At 35.4% G+C, this 23,052-nt stretch overlaps 1 protein-coding gene across 2 annotated transcripts in view; it reads left to right on the top strand.

Annotated features, from left to right (window-relative positions):
* LOC149537333 (ENHANCED DISEASE RESISTANCE protein (DUF1336)) overlaps nt 1-23,052 on the top strand; it is a 410,405-nt gene that overhangs the window by 196,378 nt on the left and 190,975 nt on the right. For both annotated transcript variants that reach the window (XM_089802846.1, XM_089802847.1), the window contains exon 17: nt 21,555-21,656. In XM_089802846.1, coding sequence (XP_089658972.1) covers nt 21,555-21,656 — 102 coding nt within the window. The remainder of the gene's footprint in view (nt 1-21,554; nt 21,657-23,052) is intronic.

Here is a 23,052-nt window from a genome sequence, read left to right as displayed (position 1 = left end):
ACATTACCAATGAACATAAATAAGTGGGAAAAATAAGAAAATGAAATGGATATAAGAACAAAAACATGATAGAAAGTTGTTTGCACAATCTCCTTGGCCAGTTATTAGAAACTGTGCTCATAAATAACTCAAGCAACCATATCAACCCCTGCATTAGTCTTTGCGTATAATGATGTAGATCACTCCTCACTTAGAAACATGTGTCAAAAAAATGGCATTAGATTGAACCAAAGATTGCAACATGATAAATTTGGTTGAAAAGCAGGTAATTCTAGATATTTAAAGTATGATCATAGATATTTGCAAATATTTATTGTTTACTCTATATATGTTTTGATTTAGTGAAGTTTGCTAAGATCTATCGATATGAGGTCAGGGAAATGATGTAATGTCCCCTCTCCTTAGGGAAAGTTTACCTATAGAAGTTAGTAGCAACATAGTCTATTAAATTCAACTCTAATGATTGATATCTAGTAATGTCACTATTTCTACATATCCTTAAGGAATCCTTCAATCAGGGTTTCTAATCCTCTAGGAGGATCCTCTATGTTCCTGAGGAATGACCCTCGATTATTTGGCCTTCCTTCTTGAAACTACCTTTCAAGTCGGGCTTCATAATCTTTTATGAAGACTCCTTGTGTTCCTTAGAATAGTCCTCAGTTAGTTAACTATCATCCTTGAAGGTTATTCCTAAAAGATCTACAAGATTTGCTTACCAAATTCACTACATTTCCTTTATAAATATTCATAATATATCAATGTTATTCACTACATCTAAAATGGTCTACATTCATTATTATATCTATTTATTTCTACTATAAATCCTAATTATGGTCCTTAAGAAGTCTTAAATTATAAATTATATAAACACAGTAATAATAATATTACTCCATATTTGAAATATTACCAATACAAAATAAATAACTAATAACTGAATATCCCCTATAATTAAATATTCTTAAGTATAACTATCTATGACTAAATAGTCCTATTAATATCATTACTTATAATTGAAAAGCTTGACATACGTACCTACTTACTATAGGTGATGTGGGATCCTAACTTACCGAATGACGGCTCCCTTCCTATGCAATCACTCTCCCTCCCTGCTTGTCGATCACCCGCTTCATATAAGGGGAAAGCACAATATACACATTTCGCTACTTTGCACTTTTCAACATATACCCTAATGTCCTTTGTTTTCGATCCTATCAGCTTGCATACACATGGATCGATTTTTTTTATTTTTTGAGTTTGATCACCTTTGGAAGTGTGTATTTGTTTGTATTTACCACCACCTTATTCACTTGATCACCTTATAAACATACAGAATATCCCTTCGATCCTCCTCAAGGAATGTGCAGTTGTAACATGGTTTACTTTACTTGTTTGATTACATTCTACATCTCCTTGTCGTTCATTTCAATGTCCCCTACACAACCTATTTTAATATGGTATGATATGGATTGGTACGACTATAGGTGGCTCGAGTCATTTTGACCTAGCACCCGGTCGCTATATCATTTTGATTATTATTGTAGTTAGTTATGTATAATGATGTATATGTCCTATCTAGTATATTTGATTATAACTTGGATTAAATTGCTATTCCAAATCATTGTATTAAATATTTAGTATGGACAATCAATAATTAACAATGATATCATTTTGTTATTTATTGATTATTATTATGGCCTATATTATTTTATTAATCATAATGTATATAATATACACATTTAAATATATTAAATATTTTTAACAATTTGGGCTCATGACAAATGAGCACCACAACGAGCTCAAAAAAGGGAGGGGTGCCTATATATAAGAAGAGTACTTGTAACAACATAATTTGTTGTTTTGATTTTGTAGATGCTATCATTAATGTCAAACACATATGGATGATCAGAAATCATCGTCATTGATGTCATGGTACATAAGCAAGATCATTATCAAGTCTATGGGAAAGATTGTTAGAATTAGTCTCATTGATCTCAAGTGCGATAACCCCTTTCTAACAGGCATCAGGAGCTTGATTATGTTAGCTCATCATTTGAGAGCCTGCTGTGATCAACTTACTATTTATGGTAAGTCAGTAGGGCTAGTTTCCACTTTTAGAAGTGCATTGTGGTGATGCCTTGGGTCCTATTTATTTCAGTATTCTGATGGAGCCTTGACAGTTTCGGAGGGACCTTGCATATTGGATTTGGTAAATGAGATTTGAATAGTTTTTAGGAGTTTTTGGTGTTGTTCATTCCTTTCTTCCTGGCCATACAACTTCTTTGCAGGCTGTACGTATTTACGAAGAACGGACATGGGATTCTGGAAAGCTTGATATATAGTTTTTTGATGTGATTTTGATGCTTATTGTGGTTGGCTAGGTTGATGAACCTTCAAGATATGCATTTCATTGTAGCTGTGAGGGCTTTCTTGGCTGTGGCTTCCCTTTTTCTGAGTGCCAGTTGCTTGTTATGTATAGAAGATCCAACTTTTCACTGCTACATTTTCTATGAATGTTTGAGTTAGATATGTAAGGAAAACTAATGATCTAGGTTGTTATTATCTTTGAAGGAAATTATATTTCCAGACCAGTAAGAAAATTTGGAATTTTTGTTGTGTAATTTTCAGTGTTACCCGGCATGGGGGTGCGGCAGTGCGGGGGGACATTGGGACAAGTTTCGGGTGTGGAAAAAAATGGGCCTCAATTTGGGGACGACAGGGGGATGGCGGGGGTGCGGCGATGGGGGAGTAGAGGGGGGAAGGGGGGGGGGGGGAGTGTGGGGAGGGGGTTGCATAGTATATATATAATATATATGACTGAAAATGCTAATTATGAAATGATACTTTAATATATTATATAAAATTAACATACCGAATATAGTTGAATACAATGAACAGAGAAGATTGAAATGCAATTCACAAACCATAAGTTCAAACTTGAAACTTGAAACTTCATAACCATTACCAATGACCATTTAACAAATTAACTTAGTTCAAGATGCAAGATTCAAAATTCATTGTTCAAATATGATTCTATGAATATCATATATCATAAAGATTATCATGATGACATGAGCCGAATAGCGTGAAATAGTGATATAATAATGATGTATCATAGCCATATCAAAGTGAGTACAATCACCAAAATGACAAAATGTCAATGATGAGAATGGAATCATCTCTGTGCTCTCTAATCATCCCCTTTACCGAAGTTCTCATCACTGGAACTACTAGACTCCTCGTGGGTACGATCCTGATCCTCTAAAGGAACACCAACTTGCCCTACATTGGCTTCTACTACATTGTCATCCCCATCAGTCTGAGCTGGATCCTCTGGCTCCACATCCCATCGTGCTACAGGGCTCTCCTTGTACTTGTGTGTCTTGCGATCTTTGAGCCACAAGTATGTAATATCCCATCTCCCAAGATAATTATATATCAAAATTTAATTTAATAATTGATTGATTACTTAAATACCAACAAATCATAATAATATAAATTGTTATTAAATATATTATGTATATCTTAAAGAGTGAAACATTGAATATAATATTTTAGTAAAAATAATGATGGTACGACCATTAGAGAGACATCAAATAATATATAATCAAGTTATACAAAGGAGAGAGAAAATAAATAAATAAAATAGATTATTATAATTATATTGATTAAATTAAATAAATAATTTCATTAATAAATAATTATCTAAGTCATTATAATAATGAAAGAAGTTATTAATATCATAAGATATTAAAGGAGTAGTAATATTAGAATAAATAAATAATGAGTTCATGATTTTGGCCTATAATATCTAGGGATGAACAATAAAATTAATAGAAGATATTTAATTCATATTATAATTATTAGTTATGTTGCCCGGTGTGAAAAGTGATGACCTTTGTAAGAGGAGATTTAAATCCAATGAAGAGTGAATATAAGGGGGGGAGAGAAGGAGGCAACAATCAGAACACAGAGGCCAGACAATGCTCAACCCATCGAAACTACAAACAAGCATATAAATGGAAGGAGATTTACAGTCAGTATACAGTATACACCAGAGCCAACAATGGACATAGAGAAGCGGATTGAACATGAGAAATGACATATCCCATGCACTAAGGAATAAAGAAACCATAATTGTAAGGCATGACTTTTAGAAGAAGATAAGAAAGTGAGTCGCGTCAGAATATTAAAGGATTGAATAAAGCAAGAAGGATTGTGACAAAGATTTGCGATCAAATAAATAAACAACATTGATACCAGAGGAGAAGAAAAGGATTCTCATATTATTCATGAAACAGAGATAATTATCACACCTTGATGAAAACCCAGTCAACATCGAGTAGAAATAAATAAAGGACAAATACAATTTCCATCCATGAGGTTACAGGATTCCTTTCTAGTTAGTTTATTATTCAAATATTTCGATTCAATAACTTCAAGGAGACAAATCCATAGGCATATTAAATCCGAAGGTGGTAGTGTCATTCAAATAATTGAAGCACAATAAACATAGACATCATAATCTCGAAGGCAGATAAAATAGGAAGAACAAGGTGATTGATATTCGAATCAAATCGAAGATGGTGGTAAGATCAGAAATATAATCTAAAAAACATCTGAATCAGAAAGACATGTCAGCAGTAAGATAAAGGAATAAAAAATGATATGTCATGTGAATTAGGAGGGCACAATAGTTACATATCGTAGTACCAAATAAATACATTAGTGAATGAGAGGGATAGACAATAATAAAATAGAGATAAAGATAAATATTTCAAATCATAGAGAGAAATAACAGTAAGAAGGGATATCATCAAAATATAATGAAATGCTTAACGATAAAGCTTTTAGCCAGAGGATAAAAAGAGAAGAGATATGCATAGTTGATATCAGAATTAAATGAAGAATATTGATTTTAGAAAGAATACTATCTCGTATGTTGTGGCCTATTAATATAAAGACCAAGTTAATCTTGGTAGAGGGTATCCATCTATGGATATCGAGTTCTTTAGAGAGAACTCAAAAAAAAATAAATAGAGAATATTCAAAAATGAATGTTGGATCTCCAAGGAGGGAATCCTAGAGAAAGAGATTTGTAGATAATCTCTTAGAGACAATATATATTGTAGTGGTCAAACATATGCATATGTCAGAGATAGAAACTTGGTAGAGGTGGGATCTATACCGAGTAGTGTTACTAGAGATCCCAAAGAGGCCTAAGGGAGAAGCTTTTTCTATGACAATTACCTAATCGAGATGTAGTTCTCAACAGAGGGTTAGGTGATTGGAGAAAGGATCTCGCCCAAAGGATTAGGAAAGGGTAGCTTGGGTAGTATTTAGATAAGTATTTATTTAAATCTAATGCCGCTAATATGTTTTACACACAATTTTTCAATATTGTATTGACAAATGGTTGCAAATTACATCTTTCGCACCTAATCGGAAATCGGGGATATTACAAAGCAACCATGTACAGCAACCAACTTCTCCGCTCTCTTAGAGGTAAGTCTGTTCCTCTTAACATAGTGAATTAATCTATAGGTGGATCAGTTCCTCTCTGCAGCTGAGGAGCTAGACACTTGAGATAACAAAGTTGAAAGTTACAACTTACAAGTTACAAATAAATGTTCATATAATTTGTAACAAATGATAAATGGTAAATCAATAATTATTGAATCAATGAATCATAAATTAAAATCAGTAAAGTAAAACTCTTAAGATTATAAAGGACTGGAATTAGTAATTAGTATTACAAACTTGAGAAAGCAGTCGGATGGCTAGTGAGGTGATCTTTGACTTCTATGACCCATGACATTTCCACCACAAAATGGGATTCTTTTGTCCAATGGTTTTGAGATCCACCTTTGCAATATTTGAGTATCCTACAAGTTACAAGTTTTAAATTTTACAACATAATATTAAAATAACTTAAATAAAGTTATAAGTAAAGTAACAATTAATTATTAAAAGAACTTATAATTATAAAGAGTTTAGAGCATTGGATCAAGATTTAAGGATTACTTGAAAGACTAGCAAATTCGGACCACTCGGTGTGAATCTCACTAGCAGTCTCAGTATCATACATCCTGTCAATGCATCAAAAGAACCCATTCTTCACCTCATCATTCTGAAGTGGTGTGACTCTACCAGGCCTAGGTATGTACCACTTCCGGTTCAATGCATAGGCAGCCATGTGCAAAGGAGTGTTCAACTTCGCCCACCTGCGGTGAATGATAGGCTCAATGTGCTCCGTGTAGAATGCTAGAGTGGGGTCTCTCTCATGCACAACAACCCTCATCTGCCCAAGCATGGAATCAATGCACTCATAAACCTCTCCAAGGCTAGGTGAATTTGCATCTCCATATTTGATCACCTAAAACACTGGAGTAATGATGGAGACTATGTATTTTGCATCACTCCAAAACTGAGCACTCTTCACTGTCTCTTTGACCCTCTTCCCTTGCTCTGTTTTGGACTTAGGCCATCGATTCCATTCTTGTGTCATAACCATGAGTTGCAATGGCTCTTGCAACTCAATCATTCTCTCCAAGAGAATATAATATGATTCATACCTGATCTAAACTTGTTTCAGGAATTGCTTTTTTGCAAAGCTCCTAAAAAGTGCATGTGATGTATGGTTATTGCAGATAAACATCTGCACCTCTCTCCCATCATTAACCACCTTTCTAATCCACTCTATTTTCCCCATGTCTTTGAGTGCATTGTTCATGGCACGCACACAACATGGAGTCCACCAAATATGCCTATAGGCTGCCTCAACAAGCCTCCCTGTAGCTTTGTACACATGTGTTGCATCTGTCACAACTTGGAACACATTTTGTCGCCCAACCTCCTCAATGGCTTCACTAAGCACATGAAACTGAAAATCAGCATCTTTATGATGCCCTGAACAGTCAACTGCCTTCAAAAAGTATGGGCCCTCGGTGGATGTAACCATAATATTGATGAGTGGATGATGACTAATGTCTGTCCACCCATCCATAATAATGCTGCAGCTTGAATCCATCCAACATGCTTTCATTTGCTCCATCAAGATCCCAACCTTGTCATAGGCTCTATCCAACACTGTGGTTCTCAACTTGTGGTCACCTAGTGGCACATATGATGGATCTCCCTCGTTCAATGCCATGGACATCATCCTCACAAATTAGGTAGATCAAGGCACATGTGTAGAGATGCCATTGGAAAAGAAGAAATCACCAACAACATCATCTAACCGGTCCCTTGCGTGCATGTTAAATAAATGAGCAATGGGGTTACTACCACTACGACTTGTAGTTGCTCTCCATTTCCCCCTACTGCTATTCCTTGTTGAATTGTGTGTAGGTGAGGAAAATGATAGTGTAGGTGACATAGTCTTTGCTCTCTGATGCAAGATACGAGTAGATGTATCTCGCTGCCCTTGTAACTGCTGTATATTCTGTACTTGTTGCCTAGTAGACAAAGATCTAGGCACTGGAATATCATTATCATCAGGAATGCCCCATAAGTAAGAATATATTATATTATAATAATATGTATATTATAGTTCAAACATAATAATAACTTATAAGTCATATAAATGTTATTACTTATATAGATGTGGTATGATAATAATTATGGACACTTTTTCCCATATGAATTATGTAACTATGTTTCCCAACCATTTTTGAAATATATTCATTTAGATAAGGCTAAAAAGTTGTGTCCAGATTATAATCAGGATTTAATATGAATTGATTAACAACCCAAGTAGAAGTAAGTGAGTAGGATATATAACAAATCAATTAGTTGGTAAATGAAGTGGTACAATTCATTATGAAGAGATATAATTATTAAAAGACACCCGGTATGTCTTTCCCAATACATCCTCTTATACTTGGCTAAATATATAAGTAGACAATACCATCTCCACTCTGAGGGAGGAAAAAAAATCATCAATCAAAATATAAGTTTCATCCACCAATTGGGAAACAATGGGCAATACAGATAAAATGCAGAACAAACAAGCACTCCAAATATATATCGAAAAGGAATAAACAAACTCCTACAGCGTAGGTCTTCAGAGAGTAGCGACAAAGAAGCTAGAGACAAGAACACATCTGCCAGAATCCAACATGGAAGGCAAGTGAACTGGTTAAAGGCAGGACCAAATAGAATCCAAAGAAAATTACAACTCCTTAAAGTTGCAGATTCAGTAAGCCACTACAGACAAATCAAAGGTGACATGAGCCATGTCAAATCCATCTCACACTAGAGGCAAGCAAAAAGGAAGATGGAAATATAATACCACAGCATTCACCGTTGAGAGAAGTCAGAAGAAGATAATAATGATTCTAGAAAACAAGGGAGGATCAGCGATAAAGTGAGTGCTGCATCAGCCCAATAGGAGAAGATAAATTTATATCGGTGGACAAGAGGAATGTACATAAATAAACAGCAATAAGTGTAATTTACAGCAGACACTACAAATTACAGAGATAATAATAATAATACCAGTATGAATGGGACTTCATCAGAAGAAATTGAAATGATAACTAAGAGATAAAGCATTGAGCCAGAGGATTATTACAGACAAAATGTATGTGCAGTGGATGTCAGAATTAAGTGAATTCATGTAAAATTGAGGGAAGAGTAGTTATTTCAGAGGTAACATCATTTAGTATATTGTGATTTAGTAGTATAGAGACCAAGTTAATCTTGGTATAGGATATCCATTTATGGGTATCGAGTTATTAGGGAGAACTCAGAGATTAGAGAACATTCATAAATGAATGTTGGGATTTCCAAGGGGATCCTAGAGAGAGATTTGTAGAGAATCTTGTAGAGACAATATATATTGTAGTGGTCAAACATATGTGTATGCCACAGATAAGAGACTTGGTTAGAGGTGGGATCTCTACCAAGTAGTTCTATAATCAGAGATCCCAGAGGCCTTAGGAAGTGCACTCTCCATATGACGTTTGCCTAACCGAGAATTAATTCTCTTAGAGGGTTAGGTGTTTTGAGAAGAGTCCCTTTCTAAGGAATAGGAGGACTTAGTAAGGGGTGATAATTAGTTTGATAGTCAATTAGCTTAATATTTCTAACATGTTTGTAGATGTTAATACATTTTTTGTAATGTACTAACGATTTTTGCAGGTTCTATCTTTATTAAATACTGTTGGCTGTCAAAAATCCTATGAGGCTGTTCATAAATGTTGTATGTCAGCTGTTGGATATTATTATTGATTGCTTCTGTACTTTTCTTTAAATACAATTTACTTTTTATTTGCTTAAGGTTTTATCAAGCCGCATTCATTCTAATTAATGGGCCATGCCCTGTATGATGATGTCTTTAGTACAATATTTTGATTGAGCCTTATTCAGTCTTTGCTCCCATATCCATACAAGAGATGTATGTATTGCACCATATTCCTTTTCTTATTTTGAATTGATTTGTTCGACCTTCCTTTTTAGTCATTGGTATAGCTTACAGATTATCTTAGTGAGGATAACAAAGATGATGGTGATTTCTTTGAGAAGGAGATGGATCTAGGACTATGTCCTGTCACCATATTTATAAGATTTTATAATAAACAAATTAATAATAGAACAAATAATTTTTATAAAGAAATAAATTTAATGATACAATATAATAAATAAATAAAGTTTAATATGAATTATATTTATATACTAACTAATATAATTGTAGTATAAAAATAACATAGAATGACATTATATACTCATTAATAAGATATGATAATATTTCATGATAATAATAAATAAGGGTATAGAACACTTATTTAAATAAATAGTTAATACATATACTTATGATATCAATAATATTATTATTTTATTATAATATCATTTTCATAAGATAATCTTAGGAATGTATATAATATATATTGATATGGGGATAGTCAAAACTATCTTATTAAAGTAAATGAAAACAATTAATAACTTAATAATGCTCTAAATAGAACAAACGACATAAAGCATATCATCAACTAATCTAAACGACTAAATGATAAGTCATGACCATTATCTATGTACACAGACATATAAATGGCCAACGTAGATAAATCAAATAGGGAGGGGGGAGGAAGGAAAAACAGAGGAGCAAACTATCAAATAAGAATTTCATATATTCGGTTTAAGTAAGCATTTCGTCTACCAGTTACTATCTACATCAACATTGGTCACCAAAACTTTGTGCATGAGCCACCAAATGTAGTTGCATAATACTTTGACAGAGCCAATACGTGGGCAGATAAACATCAAAGGTAGACTTACTACCACCATTGGGGAGAAGGAGCAAACATAATTGCACTGAGCCTTCATACTTGTTCAGAACCGAAGTTAAGATTCAGACACATCCATGCATAAGGAATTGGACCGTGTCTGCAATGTAGTTAAACTGAACATTCCATCGTTCCAATAACAAAGGAAGATTTCGTGCGAGGAAGACAAGTAGGAGCCCACGCTACTCGCCCTGTTTTCCAGACTAAACTAAGAAGACCGAGCACACAACTTGTCTAGTAGGGATACACAATACAATATTTGAACCACAGCCATTTTTGCAGACAGGCCAATAGGAAGGCAAGACATAGACTATCATACCGGTGATAGAGGAAGACACCAAAAATTTGTATCTAATTTGTGATATCAAAACAGTGAAAGAATGTAGCTTCTGAGAGTTAATACTACAATAACAGAGGATACAACATCCACGGAAGATGGAACACTACAAATGTAATGTTCCCTTCTTCACGCTAGCCTTAATGGTGCCTAGTTGGTCTATCTTCCCCTCTGGATAGGCTAATGACATGTGATTTAGGATGCCAGCCAATCATAGGAGTTTAGGTTTTAGCTAAGGAGCTTTTAATTGGGAAATCCTAAGGTTTAAGTCACTTTATTTTATTGAGTTGAAATATAAAGTACCTTATTATTTAAAGTCACTTTAGGACAAAATGACTTAAGTGACTAAAAGACGAAATAGGCTTTTATCCATAGTTATGCGACTCGGACTCACCTCTGACTCCGAAAATCAAAATCTGACTCGAACTCGGACTCAGCGATCGAACTCGAAAAATTGAAAAACCCATGAAATTTAAAGATTTTTAAAGATTCTAAGATTGTTTCATGCATCTTTCAGTCAATTAACATCAAATGCACAATAATTGAGATAAATAGAAGCTACTTAATACATGTACACAATTTTGCATAAATCACATAATAATAAAAGCGAATTTCTGAAGGAAAAAAATTGAATAACACAATATAAACTATAAAGTATAAAGCATAATAAACATAGTGTCACTCCAATGCCAAAGACTCAAATATCTACAATATTCATAGATTACGAAATCCATGGTATCAAAAGTTCAAAACATATATCAAAATAACAACTAGAAGACTAAGGCTCATAGTAGATTATGTCCTCCTACGAGTACGCTTAAGATAAGTCATGGAAGACTATAGAGCCATCCTCTCTCCTTGTGTCTGAGACTGAACCTCATCCTCATGCTCATCGTCATCGTACATATTACAAAACACAAAGAAATGCAACTTGTTGCTTACCTTTTCAAATTTGCACAAAGTCAAACAATAGAAATGCAAGTTTGTAGAGGCCTCCGCCAAATACTTCCTTAAGCTCCTCTCAATGCTTAAGTGCAAGCTACAAAGTTGCACAAACCATGAACAATCGATATGGGAGAGCCAACCGGTTTGCTTATTTCTCTCTCAAAACCCCAATATTCTTCTCTAACTCTTTCCTCTCTCTTGTGAGCATAAGCAAATGGTGGAATGACGTTTTTAGGTCAATTAGATGTTATAAAGATCGGAAAAGTCCAACTTAAGTCAATGTTTTTAATGTTTTTCTGCACTTTAAGTGTTTGCCGCTGGTGAGAGTCTTGGGCTTGGGACTCGATGAGCACAAACCATCAGCAGTCGATATGGGAGAGCCAACTGGTTTGCTGATTTCTCTCTCCAAACCCCAATATTCTTCTCTAACTCTTTCCTCTCTCTTGTGAGCATAAGAAAATGGTGGAATGACCTTTTTAGGTCAATTAGATGTTATAAGGACCAGAAAAGTCCAACTTAAGTCAATGTTTTTTATGTTTTATTGCCCTTTAAGTGTTTGCCGCTGGCGAGAGTCCTAGGATCGAGACTCGGTGAGTCCTTGGACTCGGTGAGTCCATGTGGACTCTGCCAAGACTCGTCTGAGTCTAAGTCTAGAGGTCAATTCCCTTGGAAAGTGGGACTCTAGCTCGGACTTGCAGAGTCTCGTTACATTGCTTTTATCCCACATTGTTAAGATGTTTGTACCTCCCCCACACTTTGAGATTATATAAGAAAGCTTACATTGGGATTGACACCATGAATATATGTTATTTCTGCAAATCCTAAAAGGTTGCTTAGATGTGACTGGATTTTCCGAAGGACAAATCCCCTTGAGGAAAAATGTGAGACGAGACGCAAACCTAGTACCTCAGAGTTCATTAACAGATTGGAGTTCAATTTGATACTTGGAGGTTAGGCAAATAGTTGGAATTACTAACTAATAGGAAGAGGATCTGGTCGGTGGATGGTGTTAGTTTCTACAGAACACCAGTTAGAAGATTGGTCAGCATTCAAGGAAGCAGGCATTTCCAGGTTGAAGGTTCTGGTGAAGGTTCATGTAAGTGAATATTCACACACACTCTTTCATTTACACAGTGTCAGCGTGCTTTCTATTTAGAGGAGTTCATGGGATTATGAAACTCAGACAACCACTGTGGCACACCTCAGTAATGAATGACTGGCACGTGAATCTCACCATTTCAGAGTTGGTTGAAGTGCGTGGCTAATAGGGGCAGTTAGAACATCACAGGAAAACTACAGAACAGTGTACTTTGTGGCAGTGGAAAGAATGCGATTGAAGGTGATCACGGGTGAGTGTATAGAATCTAGATGCTTCATGAAACCTGTGATTGGTAATTGCATTAGTTTAATTGCTTTCCTTAGCTCCAATCGGCCCCTTTCATCTGCATGGATAGCAGAGTTGAACCCAATAGCAGGTTGCAGAATGGTTGATGCCTAAAAGTGGTGACATGCTGAGAGTTACTACATACTTAGGCTCTCTTAACGACAACCACTAGTATTTTGGGTCTGTCCATCTCATACCCATTCCGCATCATTTATTTTGCATATTCACTAATACTGTAAAGACTTCTATTAAATCTTCAACATGTAGCTTAAAGGTCATAGGTTTATTGTCATAAGTATAATACATAACCATTAAATTCAAAGTTCAATTTCTAGTTCAGATTGTTGCCGGTAAAATCTATATTGTAGCCGATGGGTAGAATAGTATTCAAACGGACGCACGGCGGTTTAGTCACCCCTTCAGAAAGGTATATGTACACCATCCGGAATGGATTTTGGAATCATCATTGTAATCTATCATATCAAGTATTGTAGTATCTTGTGTATACATGCGAATAATAAAAGGAATACTTTTGTGTTACATGTTCTTGTCTATTCTTTGAATGCATTAATAAACCGTTTACCCTGTAAGGTAAACATTTGGTGCCGTTGCCTATAAGGACCGGGTGCTATGAATGCCGAACACATTGAATAAAGATAGAAATAAGAATCCAGAAGATGACGACATAAGGGTGGCATGGGGAGTATTAAACCACACACAACAAAGCAACCAAAGGCACAGACTCCAACAACTCGCCTAAGAGCACGACAGTGGTGGCACATGAGGTGACCACGGTACCACGAGAACACTGATGAACGGAGTGCAGTCGCCAAGTTGATCAAGGGAAAGGTTGATAGAAGAAGCTCGAGAAAGGCGAAGGGTGATCAAAGGAACAAAGGAAGAATTGGCAAACTGGTATATACCTAGGGGGAATTTGGACGGAAGAGAAAGGACTAGTGCAGTTCGAAGTGTCGAAGGAACTCGAGCGTGGGGTGAACTCTTCATCCTTGATACACCTGACCAACAAATACAGTTTGATCGAAACAACCAAGTCATTGAGAAAGCCTTCATGCCATTTGAGAACGTAGGTGTCCGTAACACGAGTGTTCAGAGCAGTATGGAAGTATAGAACAATGTGGTTACAAACAACAACGCACAATAAAAGAAAGGGTACCGATGACCAGTCCAAAGGAAAAGTTACCAAAGTTTGATGGGGATGGCACGACTGACCCGATTAGACACTGCAAAACTTGCGAGACAATTTGGACAGCGAATGGAGAAAATGACCAGGATAGATGGGCAAGGCTATTTCCAGCCACCTTACGAGGTGTAGCAATCGATTGGTTTTCTGACACCGATCTAGAAAGCTAATGACATGGGAAAACATAAAGAAGGAATTTATTACAAAGTTTCAATTGCTACGAGACGACAATGAGATAGTAGAAGAAATCTACACCACAAAACAAGGGAAAAATGAAATTGTCTGTATATATGCTAGAAAGTTAAAAGAATTAATAAATAAGATGGAAAGTAAGCTAGCAGACGGGCTAAAAAAGAGATGGTTTAGAGAAGGACTACGCTTGGAGTTAAAAAGGAAAATGAAGATTGTACTGCCATTGTCGTATATTGAAACATACAATCGAGCAATGGACTTAGAAAGTGAACAAAAAATAAAATAGAAGAAGAAAAGCAGTTCCTCTTTTGAAGATAGCAATGGTGATGAAAAGGGTAGTAAGAAGGTCCATGCTCTCCAGAAGGATATGATCAAGATGATGAAAGAGTCTAAAAATATGTAGAAAGGGAATAACTAGACCAAAGAAAACGAGCTATGGTGCAGAGAATGCAAGACGAAAGGTCACGCTAAGGGATCCTGTCCAAAGAATTAGTTCTGTGACATTTGCCAAATTGCAGGACATTCCACAAAGAAATGCTCGTTTAATATGAAAACAAGAGGGCATCAACAAGTGCTCCTGACATAGGAAGCATCCATGTTAGGAGGGAATGGAAACACAAACAGTGACGGTGCCACCTCGGGTGGGTATAGAAACAATAGAAGGGGACAAAACAACACCAACAACAACAATAATAACAATAATAATGAGGTTTGCAGTTAGATTCAGTATGATGTGAATGGCCGACCAATGGTTCAATGTCGGGCATGCAACTTGTGGGGTCACTTTGCGTGAAATTGTACAACGACAAACACACTGAAGTTGTTATGTAGATGGTGTGGTCCTGGAGACCATGAAGATGCCAAATGCTTAAAATTGAAATCAGGAGTGAATTTGATCAGTATCAAATTAGGAATAAACGAAGAGAAAGTCTTGACAATTACACGTAAACAGGCAAAGCTGTATCCAAACTCGACGAAAGAAAAGAAGAGATTGGAAGAAGCACGGGCGAAAATTGAGAAAGTGATGTAGACAGAGAAATCACAAACGAAGAAGGGGGACACTGCGGTACCTCAATGAGGAACTGTGTAGAATAGAATATCATAAGGCGGATATTGCAAACTAAAGTACCAGTAAAATTAAATGATTTGATCCTCACAATGCCCCAAATACGAACGACACTCACAAATATGGCTCCAACTGCTAAACTACTAGAAGAACCTAGGAAGGAGAAGGAAAGCGAAACAAGTGCAACAAACCCAATGGTGCTAGCTCTCACATCAGGAAGGCATCTGACAGTCGTAGAAATGGGTATATTGGGAATGATCCTCTTAGACACAATTGTGGATGGACGTTCGGGGGTAAATGTCCTACCAGAAGATACCTGAAAGAAGTTGGGACAGTCGACGTTGTGGCCACCCATGTTCCAATTGCTAACTGTAGACCAACATGGCATTAAGCCTCTTGGGATCCTAATGGCACAACTAGTGACTATTGGAACACAGCCATTCTTGCTCGACTTTGTATTCATACTGCTAAAAAGAAGGGGATATGATGTCTTTCCGGGACGAGGATGGGTCATACAAGCAAAGGTTAAACATGACTGGAAGAAGAATACACTATCAATGGAGAGCAGAGGATGGAGATTCATTATTGATTTACACACAAATGGTGGGGGAAGAAGCTGGATCGTCGGATTCAGAAGGAGAGGACGAAGGGAAGAAGCAGATGGAACCAAATGAGGAAGGAGTCCTACGGTTGGAAGGTGGATTGAAGGACGATGATCTGGATTCGGTGAACAGACTATTTCACTGGTAGATGGAGGATTATGAACTCTTCCAAAACTGCAACATACTAATGATAGAGGAAGAATGCAATGGAGACGGATTTCCAAAAGAATTTAGGGAAATAAAAGAAGGGAATGCATAGTTGGATGAAACACCTGCACATGTATTCAATGAAGAAAAACGTCAAAAACCAATAAAATATGAAGAGGCCACGGTACAAACCATGAATTTGGGAGATGATACCGAACCAAATAACATACTAGTGGGAGATAACTGGAATCCAGTATTAAAAGTAGCTGCATTCAAAATATTTTTGGAATACAAGGATGTATTTGCATGGACATACAAAGATCTGAAGGGAGTCCCAATAGAGTTGTGCGTTCACCGCATTCCACTGGTAGAAGGTGCACTACTCATACGGAAGCGACCCTACAAGATGAATAAAAATTATGCAGCACAGGTTACAGACAAAATCAACCGAATGCTGGAGGCCGGTATTATTTTTAAGGTCCAAACAAGCGAATGGGTATCACCCATAGTGATATCCCTGAAAAAGGATACCACTCAAATTAGGGTATGTGTGGATGTCAGATGTCTCAATGCAGTAACCATCAAGGACCCCTTTCTGATACCATTCACCGATAGTATATTGGAGGAGGTTGTTGGACACAAGATTTATTTATTTATGAACGAGTTCTCAGGATACAATCAAATTTGTATAGTGGAAGAGAACTCCCAGATTAGAGCTGATTTAGAAGTCCGTACCGAGCAAGTGTATTAGTTGCGACAAAGCCTGTCTTCACAGTCAGAAACACATCCTTCGGTTTAGTATCTATGCATTAATGTAATTAGTTGTTATTTTTGAGTTTTGTTGTATTGTCGTCCGGAGACGACTTTTCTTTTGGGGGGATGATGTCGGTAAAATCTATATTGTAGCCAACTGGTAGAAGAGTATCCAAACGGGCGCGTGACAGTTGAGTCACCCCTTTGGAAAGGTATATGTACACCATCTGGAATGGATTTTGGAATCATCATTGTAATCAATCATATCAAATATTGTAATATATTTTGTATATATGCGAATAATAAAAGGAATACTTCTGTGTTACATGTTCTTTTCTATTGTCTGAATGCATTAGTAAACTGTTTACCTTGTAAGCTAAACATAGACTTGCTGGAAGTTATGGCATCTTTGTTTGGCACAACCATTTCATAGCAGTATTTTCAAGGTAATAAGTTTAATGATGATAAAATAATAATTTTTCTTGAAGACTTGTTTACATAACAATTGTTTGACGAAATCCTTGTTAGCCCAAAGTCAATATTTTAATTGAAATCCAGTAGAGATTATTACAACAAACAATCGAACCCAGACACTCAGCTAGGAAATCTATCATTAACTATAGCTATTATAAAGGGAATACGAAAAGGTATGAAGAAATAAAGGCAGCAGACATGAAACAGGAGATTCTTTTTATAATACTGTAGACTCGAATTGAATTCAAACTCTTGGGAGGATGTTACCATGTAACAAACCCCAATACTCTCTAAGAATCTTTAGAAAGGATACAATTAGTGATCTGGAATAAGAAGTCAGGAAATACAAACTCCAGTCAACGCTAAGTAAGAGTGTTTCTCCTATAACATCAAATATTATTTACAACAATAGGAGAAAACTGCCATTGAGATGTTGAGAACATAAAGGAGTTATTATTAATTTTTTATAAGTTATCAAGATGATAATAAGTGCAGGGACTGAAAATTCTGAGCATTGACATGGATTTATTAATGTGACATCATAATAGAGACAGTAGTAATCTGAATGGAGAGGAATTTGTTGAGAAATCATAAGCCTATATGGAAATCAATAGGAAGTCAGAAATAAGAAATAACCCTTATAAGAATTCAAATGGAAATATGAGATGTCAGAATATTGACCCAAGTGAAGAAGTTAACTCTTTGCCTTAGATACATAATTAAAAGCATTATAACTTGAGAAGACATCAAACTTCTGTTACATCCCAAAATTTTGACCTAATTTTAAATTTGTTCATAACCGTTGGATTTAATGGATTATCCTTTCATGATCATGTGAAATAGGTAGTTATTTATATACGTTGTATTAACTGTTAATGAAGATGGTCATTAACCATTAACTATTATTAGATGATTAGCAGTTGCTTGCTTTAAAATAATGATTAATATGTTTATATGAAATTATTATAGAATTGTTATTATGGCAAAAGTGTTTTCATGAGTGATTGCAAGAGAAGATGAAGAGGGGGGGAAGCATCGCTAAACAGGATCATCAAAATGGGAGGTTTGCTTAGTTCAGTTATCAGGATCGACAGGTATGACCTTAAACTTTGTTGGATAGGACACAACAACTTGATCACGGGATACCTTATGGGACTTGCATGAGCTATTAAGAAAATAATCTAGGAAAACATAAAATAATCTAATTTAAAATATAAAACATACCATAAGGGATTTTTAATTGATCTTCATCATATTATTATAATAAATATTTACATACATACGTATAAATATAAAAATGAAATGACACCAATAAATTATAATTACGTAATTTAATGATGTCACCCCATTGATATACTTACATGAACGTATATATGTTATAATAACAATAGAAATTATAATCTTTCCAACTTTATCTTCCAACCTTTTAATTTTTTTCTCTCCTCTTCTTTGTTTAAATCGAATTAAATACTTGGAAATTCAAATTGACACATAATCTTTTAAAACCGGTGGAAGCCAAGAAGTCACGGCTTGTTTCTTTATATGAAAGCCATGAGAGGAGTCGGGATCATTCTTTCCACCCTTGGCCACATATCTTAATCTCTCCGCCACCTTTGGCACCTGACCACATACCATTTTGTGAGCCAAAAGTCCCTTCTTTTTACCAATCTAATCGTCCATTGCAAGCAGCAGCCCTGCCGAATACACCCCGTCATTGTGGAATAAGCCTTCTGCAGTTGATACGTCTGCAATGTCTTAAGTAGAATAGACTTCCAAAATCGGTTGCAAAGTTTTCAAAACTTCATTGCCTCCACACACCCATCATATCTTCCATATCATCCATTGAAGCCTTGTTCAAGTGGTTCAAATTACTGCTCACTATTGTGCAAATAATCCGGCTAAAGATCTGTGACCATATGCTCTGCAAGTAATGTCTCAACACAGTTGGAGAGGACCAGTCAAAGTTCGAATTCTTCAAAACAATATCAAAGCCGGTCATGAATTATCCTTCCAAGTTTTTAAATGCAATTCTGTAGCAGCCAGCTAGGATCAGTAACTTCTTTTTTATGTCTATAGTCATGTTATTTAACTTGCTGAATGAAACTCGAAGATTTATAAAGAACTCCTTAAATTCTTTATATCCAATTGAGTAGTATCCCATAAAAAAGAGTTTCTAAATACAAACTTGAATGATTGTTGCTGATTTCAAGAATAAGATGTCACAACTCATGATGGAAGATATCAAGGGAAGAATGCTCATAATCTTTAAATACACTTGGGATTCACCAGCAATGTAGCCAAGAATGGTGAAGAGGTGTAAAAGGGCAGACTGCTCATAATCTTTCAATACACTTGGGAATCACCAGCTGTGTAGCCAAGAATGGTGAAGAGGTGGAATAAATCTGCAAGAAAATAAAAGAGAAATCAGGCATGAATAACTTAAATGAAACATACTTGATAGCTCATTCTCATCCCTGTAATGAAATTTGTTGTCAAGTTGAGTGGTGGTGATCGGGTCATTGAACCCATCGGAAATCCTTGGCCAAGGTAGTTTATAGGCATGTTTGCCATCTAATGATCACTTGATGTTAGTAGCGCTAGTTATGTAAGCATGTCCATTTCATAACTGTGCGGACATTCAAAACACTAGGATGCTCAGGTGGCTGGACTGAAGAACATCCTAAGCCCGATCCCGAGGTAGGGAGGGCCATTCAAATTTAATAGAATGTGTGGGGATAAGTATGGTCTGAGGTTGGGAGGTTCAGCCAATGTCAATGGTTCTCCTCTCGCCAAAGCCGAGGCTTGCACAACCAGCTAAAGATCCTCCGATAATACTTGTATGTTCCATTCCTTCTTTTCTTGTTGTGCAATTACTTATTTGTATGTTTCATTAATCAGTTGATCATGAATATAATTATGCTGGTTAGTCACTAATCTAGTTATTTCAGCTGAGCATGAATACAATGGTGAATAGTTAATCGTTAATCTAGTTATTACAGTTGATCATGAATACAGTTATGCTAGTTAATCCTTAATCTTTTTATTTCAGCTGATCATGAATACAATTGTGAATAGTTAACTGTTTTTGTTAATTATTGAAAGCAGTTAATGTCATGTAAAAAGGATTCAGTTATCTATTTATGAATGTTGGGAGTTTTTAGTTTAATCTGTCTTTGTTTTAGATAGGAAAATCTGTTTGTTACACCTTCAATTTCTACAATCCCAAGGTGTAACAAGAAAGGGTTCAAGATCAGAATAAGTCAAATGATATCTTACATATAAATTTGTGAAAGTTATATTGGTTTTATATTTTATAATTAAAGATAGTTCCAAATTTTAATCATTATGAGTGCGGACATTACAGACTATTGACTGATGTTAGTTTTATAGATTTTTTTTTCTTCTTTGATTTTGAGCTGCTTCATTGTGAAGCTGTTAACATTCTAGTTTTTCTATGGCATGTTTTGTATTGTGACCTGACATTGTGGCACACAAACTTTGTTCTAAACTGATGTCTGATTGCATAAACTTTTGATATTAATATACTAATGGGGCTAGTTTATCCTAGTTTACACACCTTATCAAATCACTTTTTTAATAGCCAAATAATGGAATATGTCACTTTGTTGTAGCACTCCAATTTATTACTATGTACTTCACCTATTATAGTTGTTATATTATAGTCACTTTATGGCTATGTTATTCAGGGTAAACTAATATTAGTGTGCCTTGGTAAACTGTAAGTATGTATTAATTGTGAAGTTACTTAATGGACCTAAAACTAGTGGTGTAGACTAAGTAAAAATTCTGATTTGGGATTGTGTTGGATATGACTCAGTATAAGCTTCTGTTTGGGGTTCTTTTCTTCCTAATGTTGTCCTTATGGCAAGTTATAATAGTAGCTCTTACATATCTTTTAGATAGACCACAATAGCTTCTAACTGTGAGTTCATTTGGAATTATAAAAATGTTTGACATAGGTTGCAACCAAGAATGAACTCTTTGAATAGAGTGTATAGTGTGTTGATTTCTATTTTCTATTCCCTTTCCATGTCTCTTAGTTTCAAAACAATATGAATGTGTCAGTACATAAAATTGTTTGCGCATAACTTTCAGTTTAAATGTTGTAGTTCTTTAAAAATGATATCAAAATTGATACAATCTTAATAGGTCCCGGGAGGAGATCCTCTTTTGAAGCTCTTGGCAGTTGATTGGTTCAAGTCAGAGGATAAGATTGATAAAGTAGCAATGCATCCCAGATCTGTTGTTCAGGTAAACCAAAATTAGAATATGGGCTTGCTTTTTTTAGTCATCTATTTATTTTGTTTAGAGCTACAATTTTCATAACTATAAGACAGTTGAAGATGTTGGGGGAAACAAGAATTTGTGTTGAGCTGTATTAACAATAGTATATACAGAGATTGAATTGGATAAAACCTATCTAAGCTAGAGTTCCTCAACTAGTCTTTTGGACGAAAACTGTATTATTTATAGTCTAAGCAAAATGAGACCTTTTAATGTTTGAATTTGCTACATTAAATTTTATAAATATTTAGTCAATATGCTTAACTTCTTGAATATAAAATTGGTTATATATTAGATAAAAATATTTTTGTTGTTTGTGCTTGGGTGTTGTATCTAAATTTGTAGGCATTTTACATACATGGTAATGGGACTCATGAAGTTTTGACATTGAATAATGATTATGATCAAAGCATATGGTATTGTATTCATAATAAAAAACAAGTGCTATTTACTGTACGGATGGCTACTTTTAGGTATTTTGATCAAAACCCTGTGCTCTAGAGGACCTAAGGGATGTATGGATGGTTGCCTATCTGAAATTTACAAATTTTTTTTCCTTTTTCATGATTTGAGAACATTATAGATGCCCTCAAAGAACTCTTTCATATTCCCACACCAGTAGATGGTTTGTTAAAATATTTTCCTACAAACAAAACCCTGCACTTTTTATGTTCTGTGTTCACATAGCTATCAAGAGCTCTATCATTAGTGCAGTCCAATGTCACTGCAAATAGTTATCGATCACTTCATCTCAAATGGCTGTAAAAGCAATTTCTGTTTCATTTATTTAAGAAATATGTAATTCTTTGTGTTTCCTTTCTATGCACTATAGAACATAAACACAAATATAGGATGGCAGCAATACAATGACAATATTTAAAATCTAAACCCTCTAAGTTCTTGAGTTTTATCATCTATTGAAGCTCATCAGAAAGTACAAAATGCTGATGCACAAAAGGAAAAGACCTTATGAGAACTACATTAGAACCAACTTATAGTAGTGGTGGCTGCTGGGGCACTGAACAAAAGGTGTGGAAGCTTTATGAGGTCTATCTATATGCTAGCCAAAGTTTTTAGGATGAGGACTGCAGGGGATGAGGGGACATGTTTCAGAGACAGTGATGTGAGGGAGGCCACTTTATAGGAGATGACAATGGATGGTTATTAAAAAACTGGTGATTTTGAAAAATATACAGTTTTTCAATTATTCACGTGACATAACTAATAAGGAAAGTATCATATCATCTTACAAGATGAACAGTGTTTGATTAATACGAACATTCCCATAAGTGACAAATGTAATAACCCAACTGGTTCACACTGCTGTAATGTTGGATAAGATTGTTTTTGTTTTAAAATGTCT

The sequence above is a fragment of the Cupressus sempervirens genome, chromosome 9, assembly GCF_028749045.1.
Source record: "Cupressus sempervirens isolate cs-2001-9-10 chromosome 9, ASM2874904v1, whole genome shotgun sequence".
In the NCBI taxonomy this organism is placed as follows: domain Eukaryota; kingdom Viridiplantae; phylum Streptophyta; class Pinopsida; order Cupressales; family Cupressaceae; genus Cupressus; species Cupressus sempervirens.
This window is presented reverse-complemented; position numbering and strand designations above follow the sequence as displayed.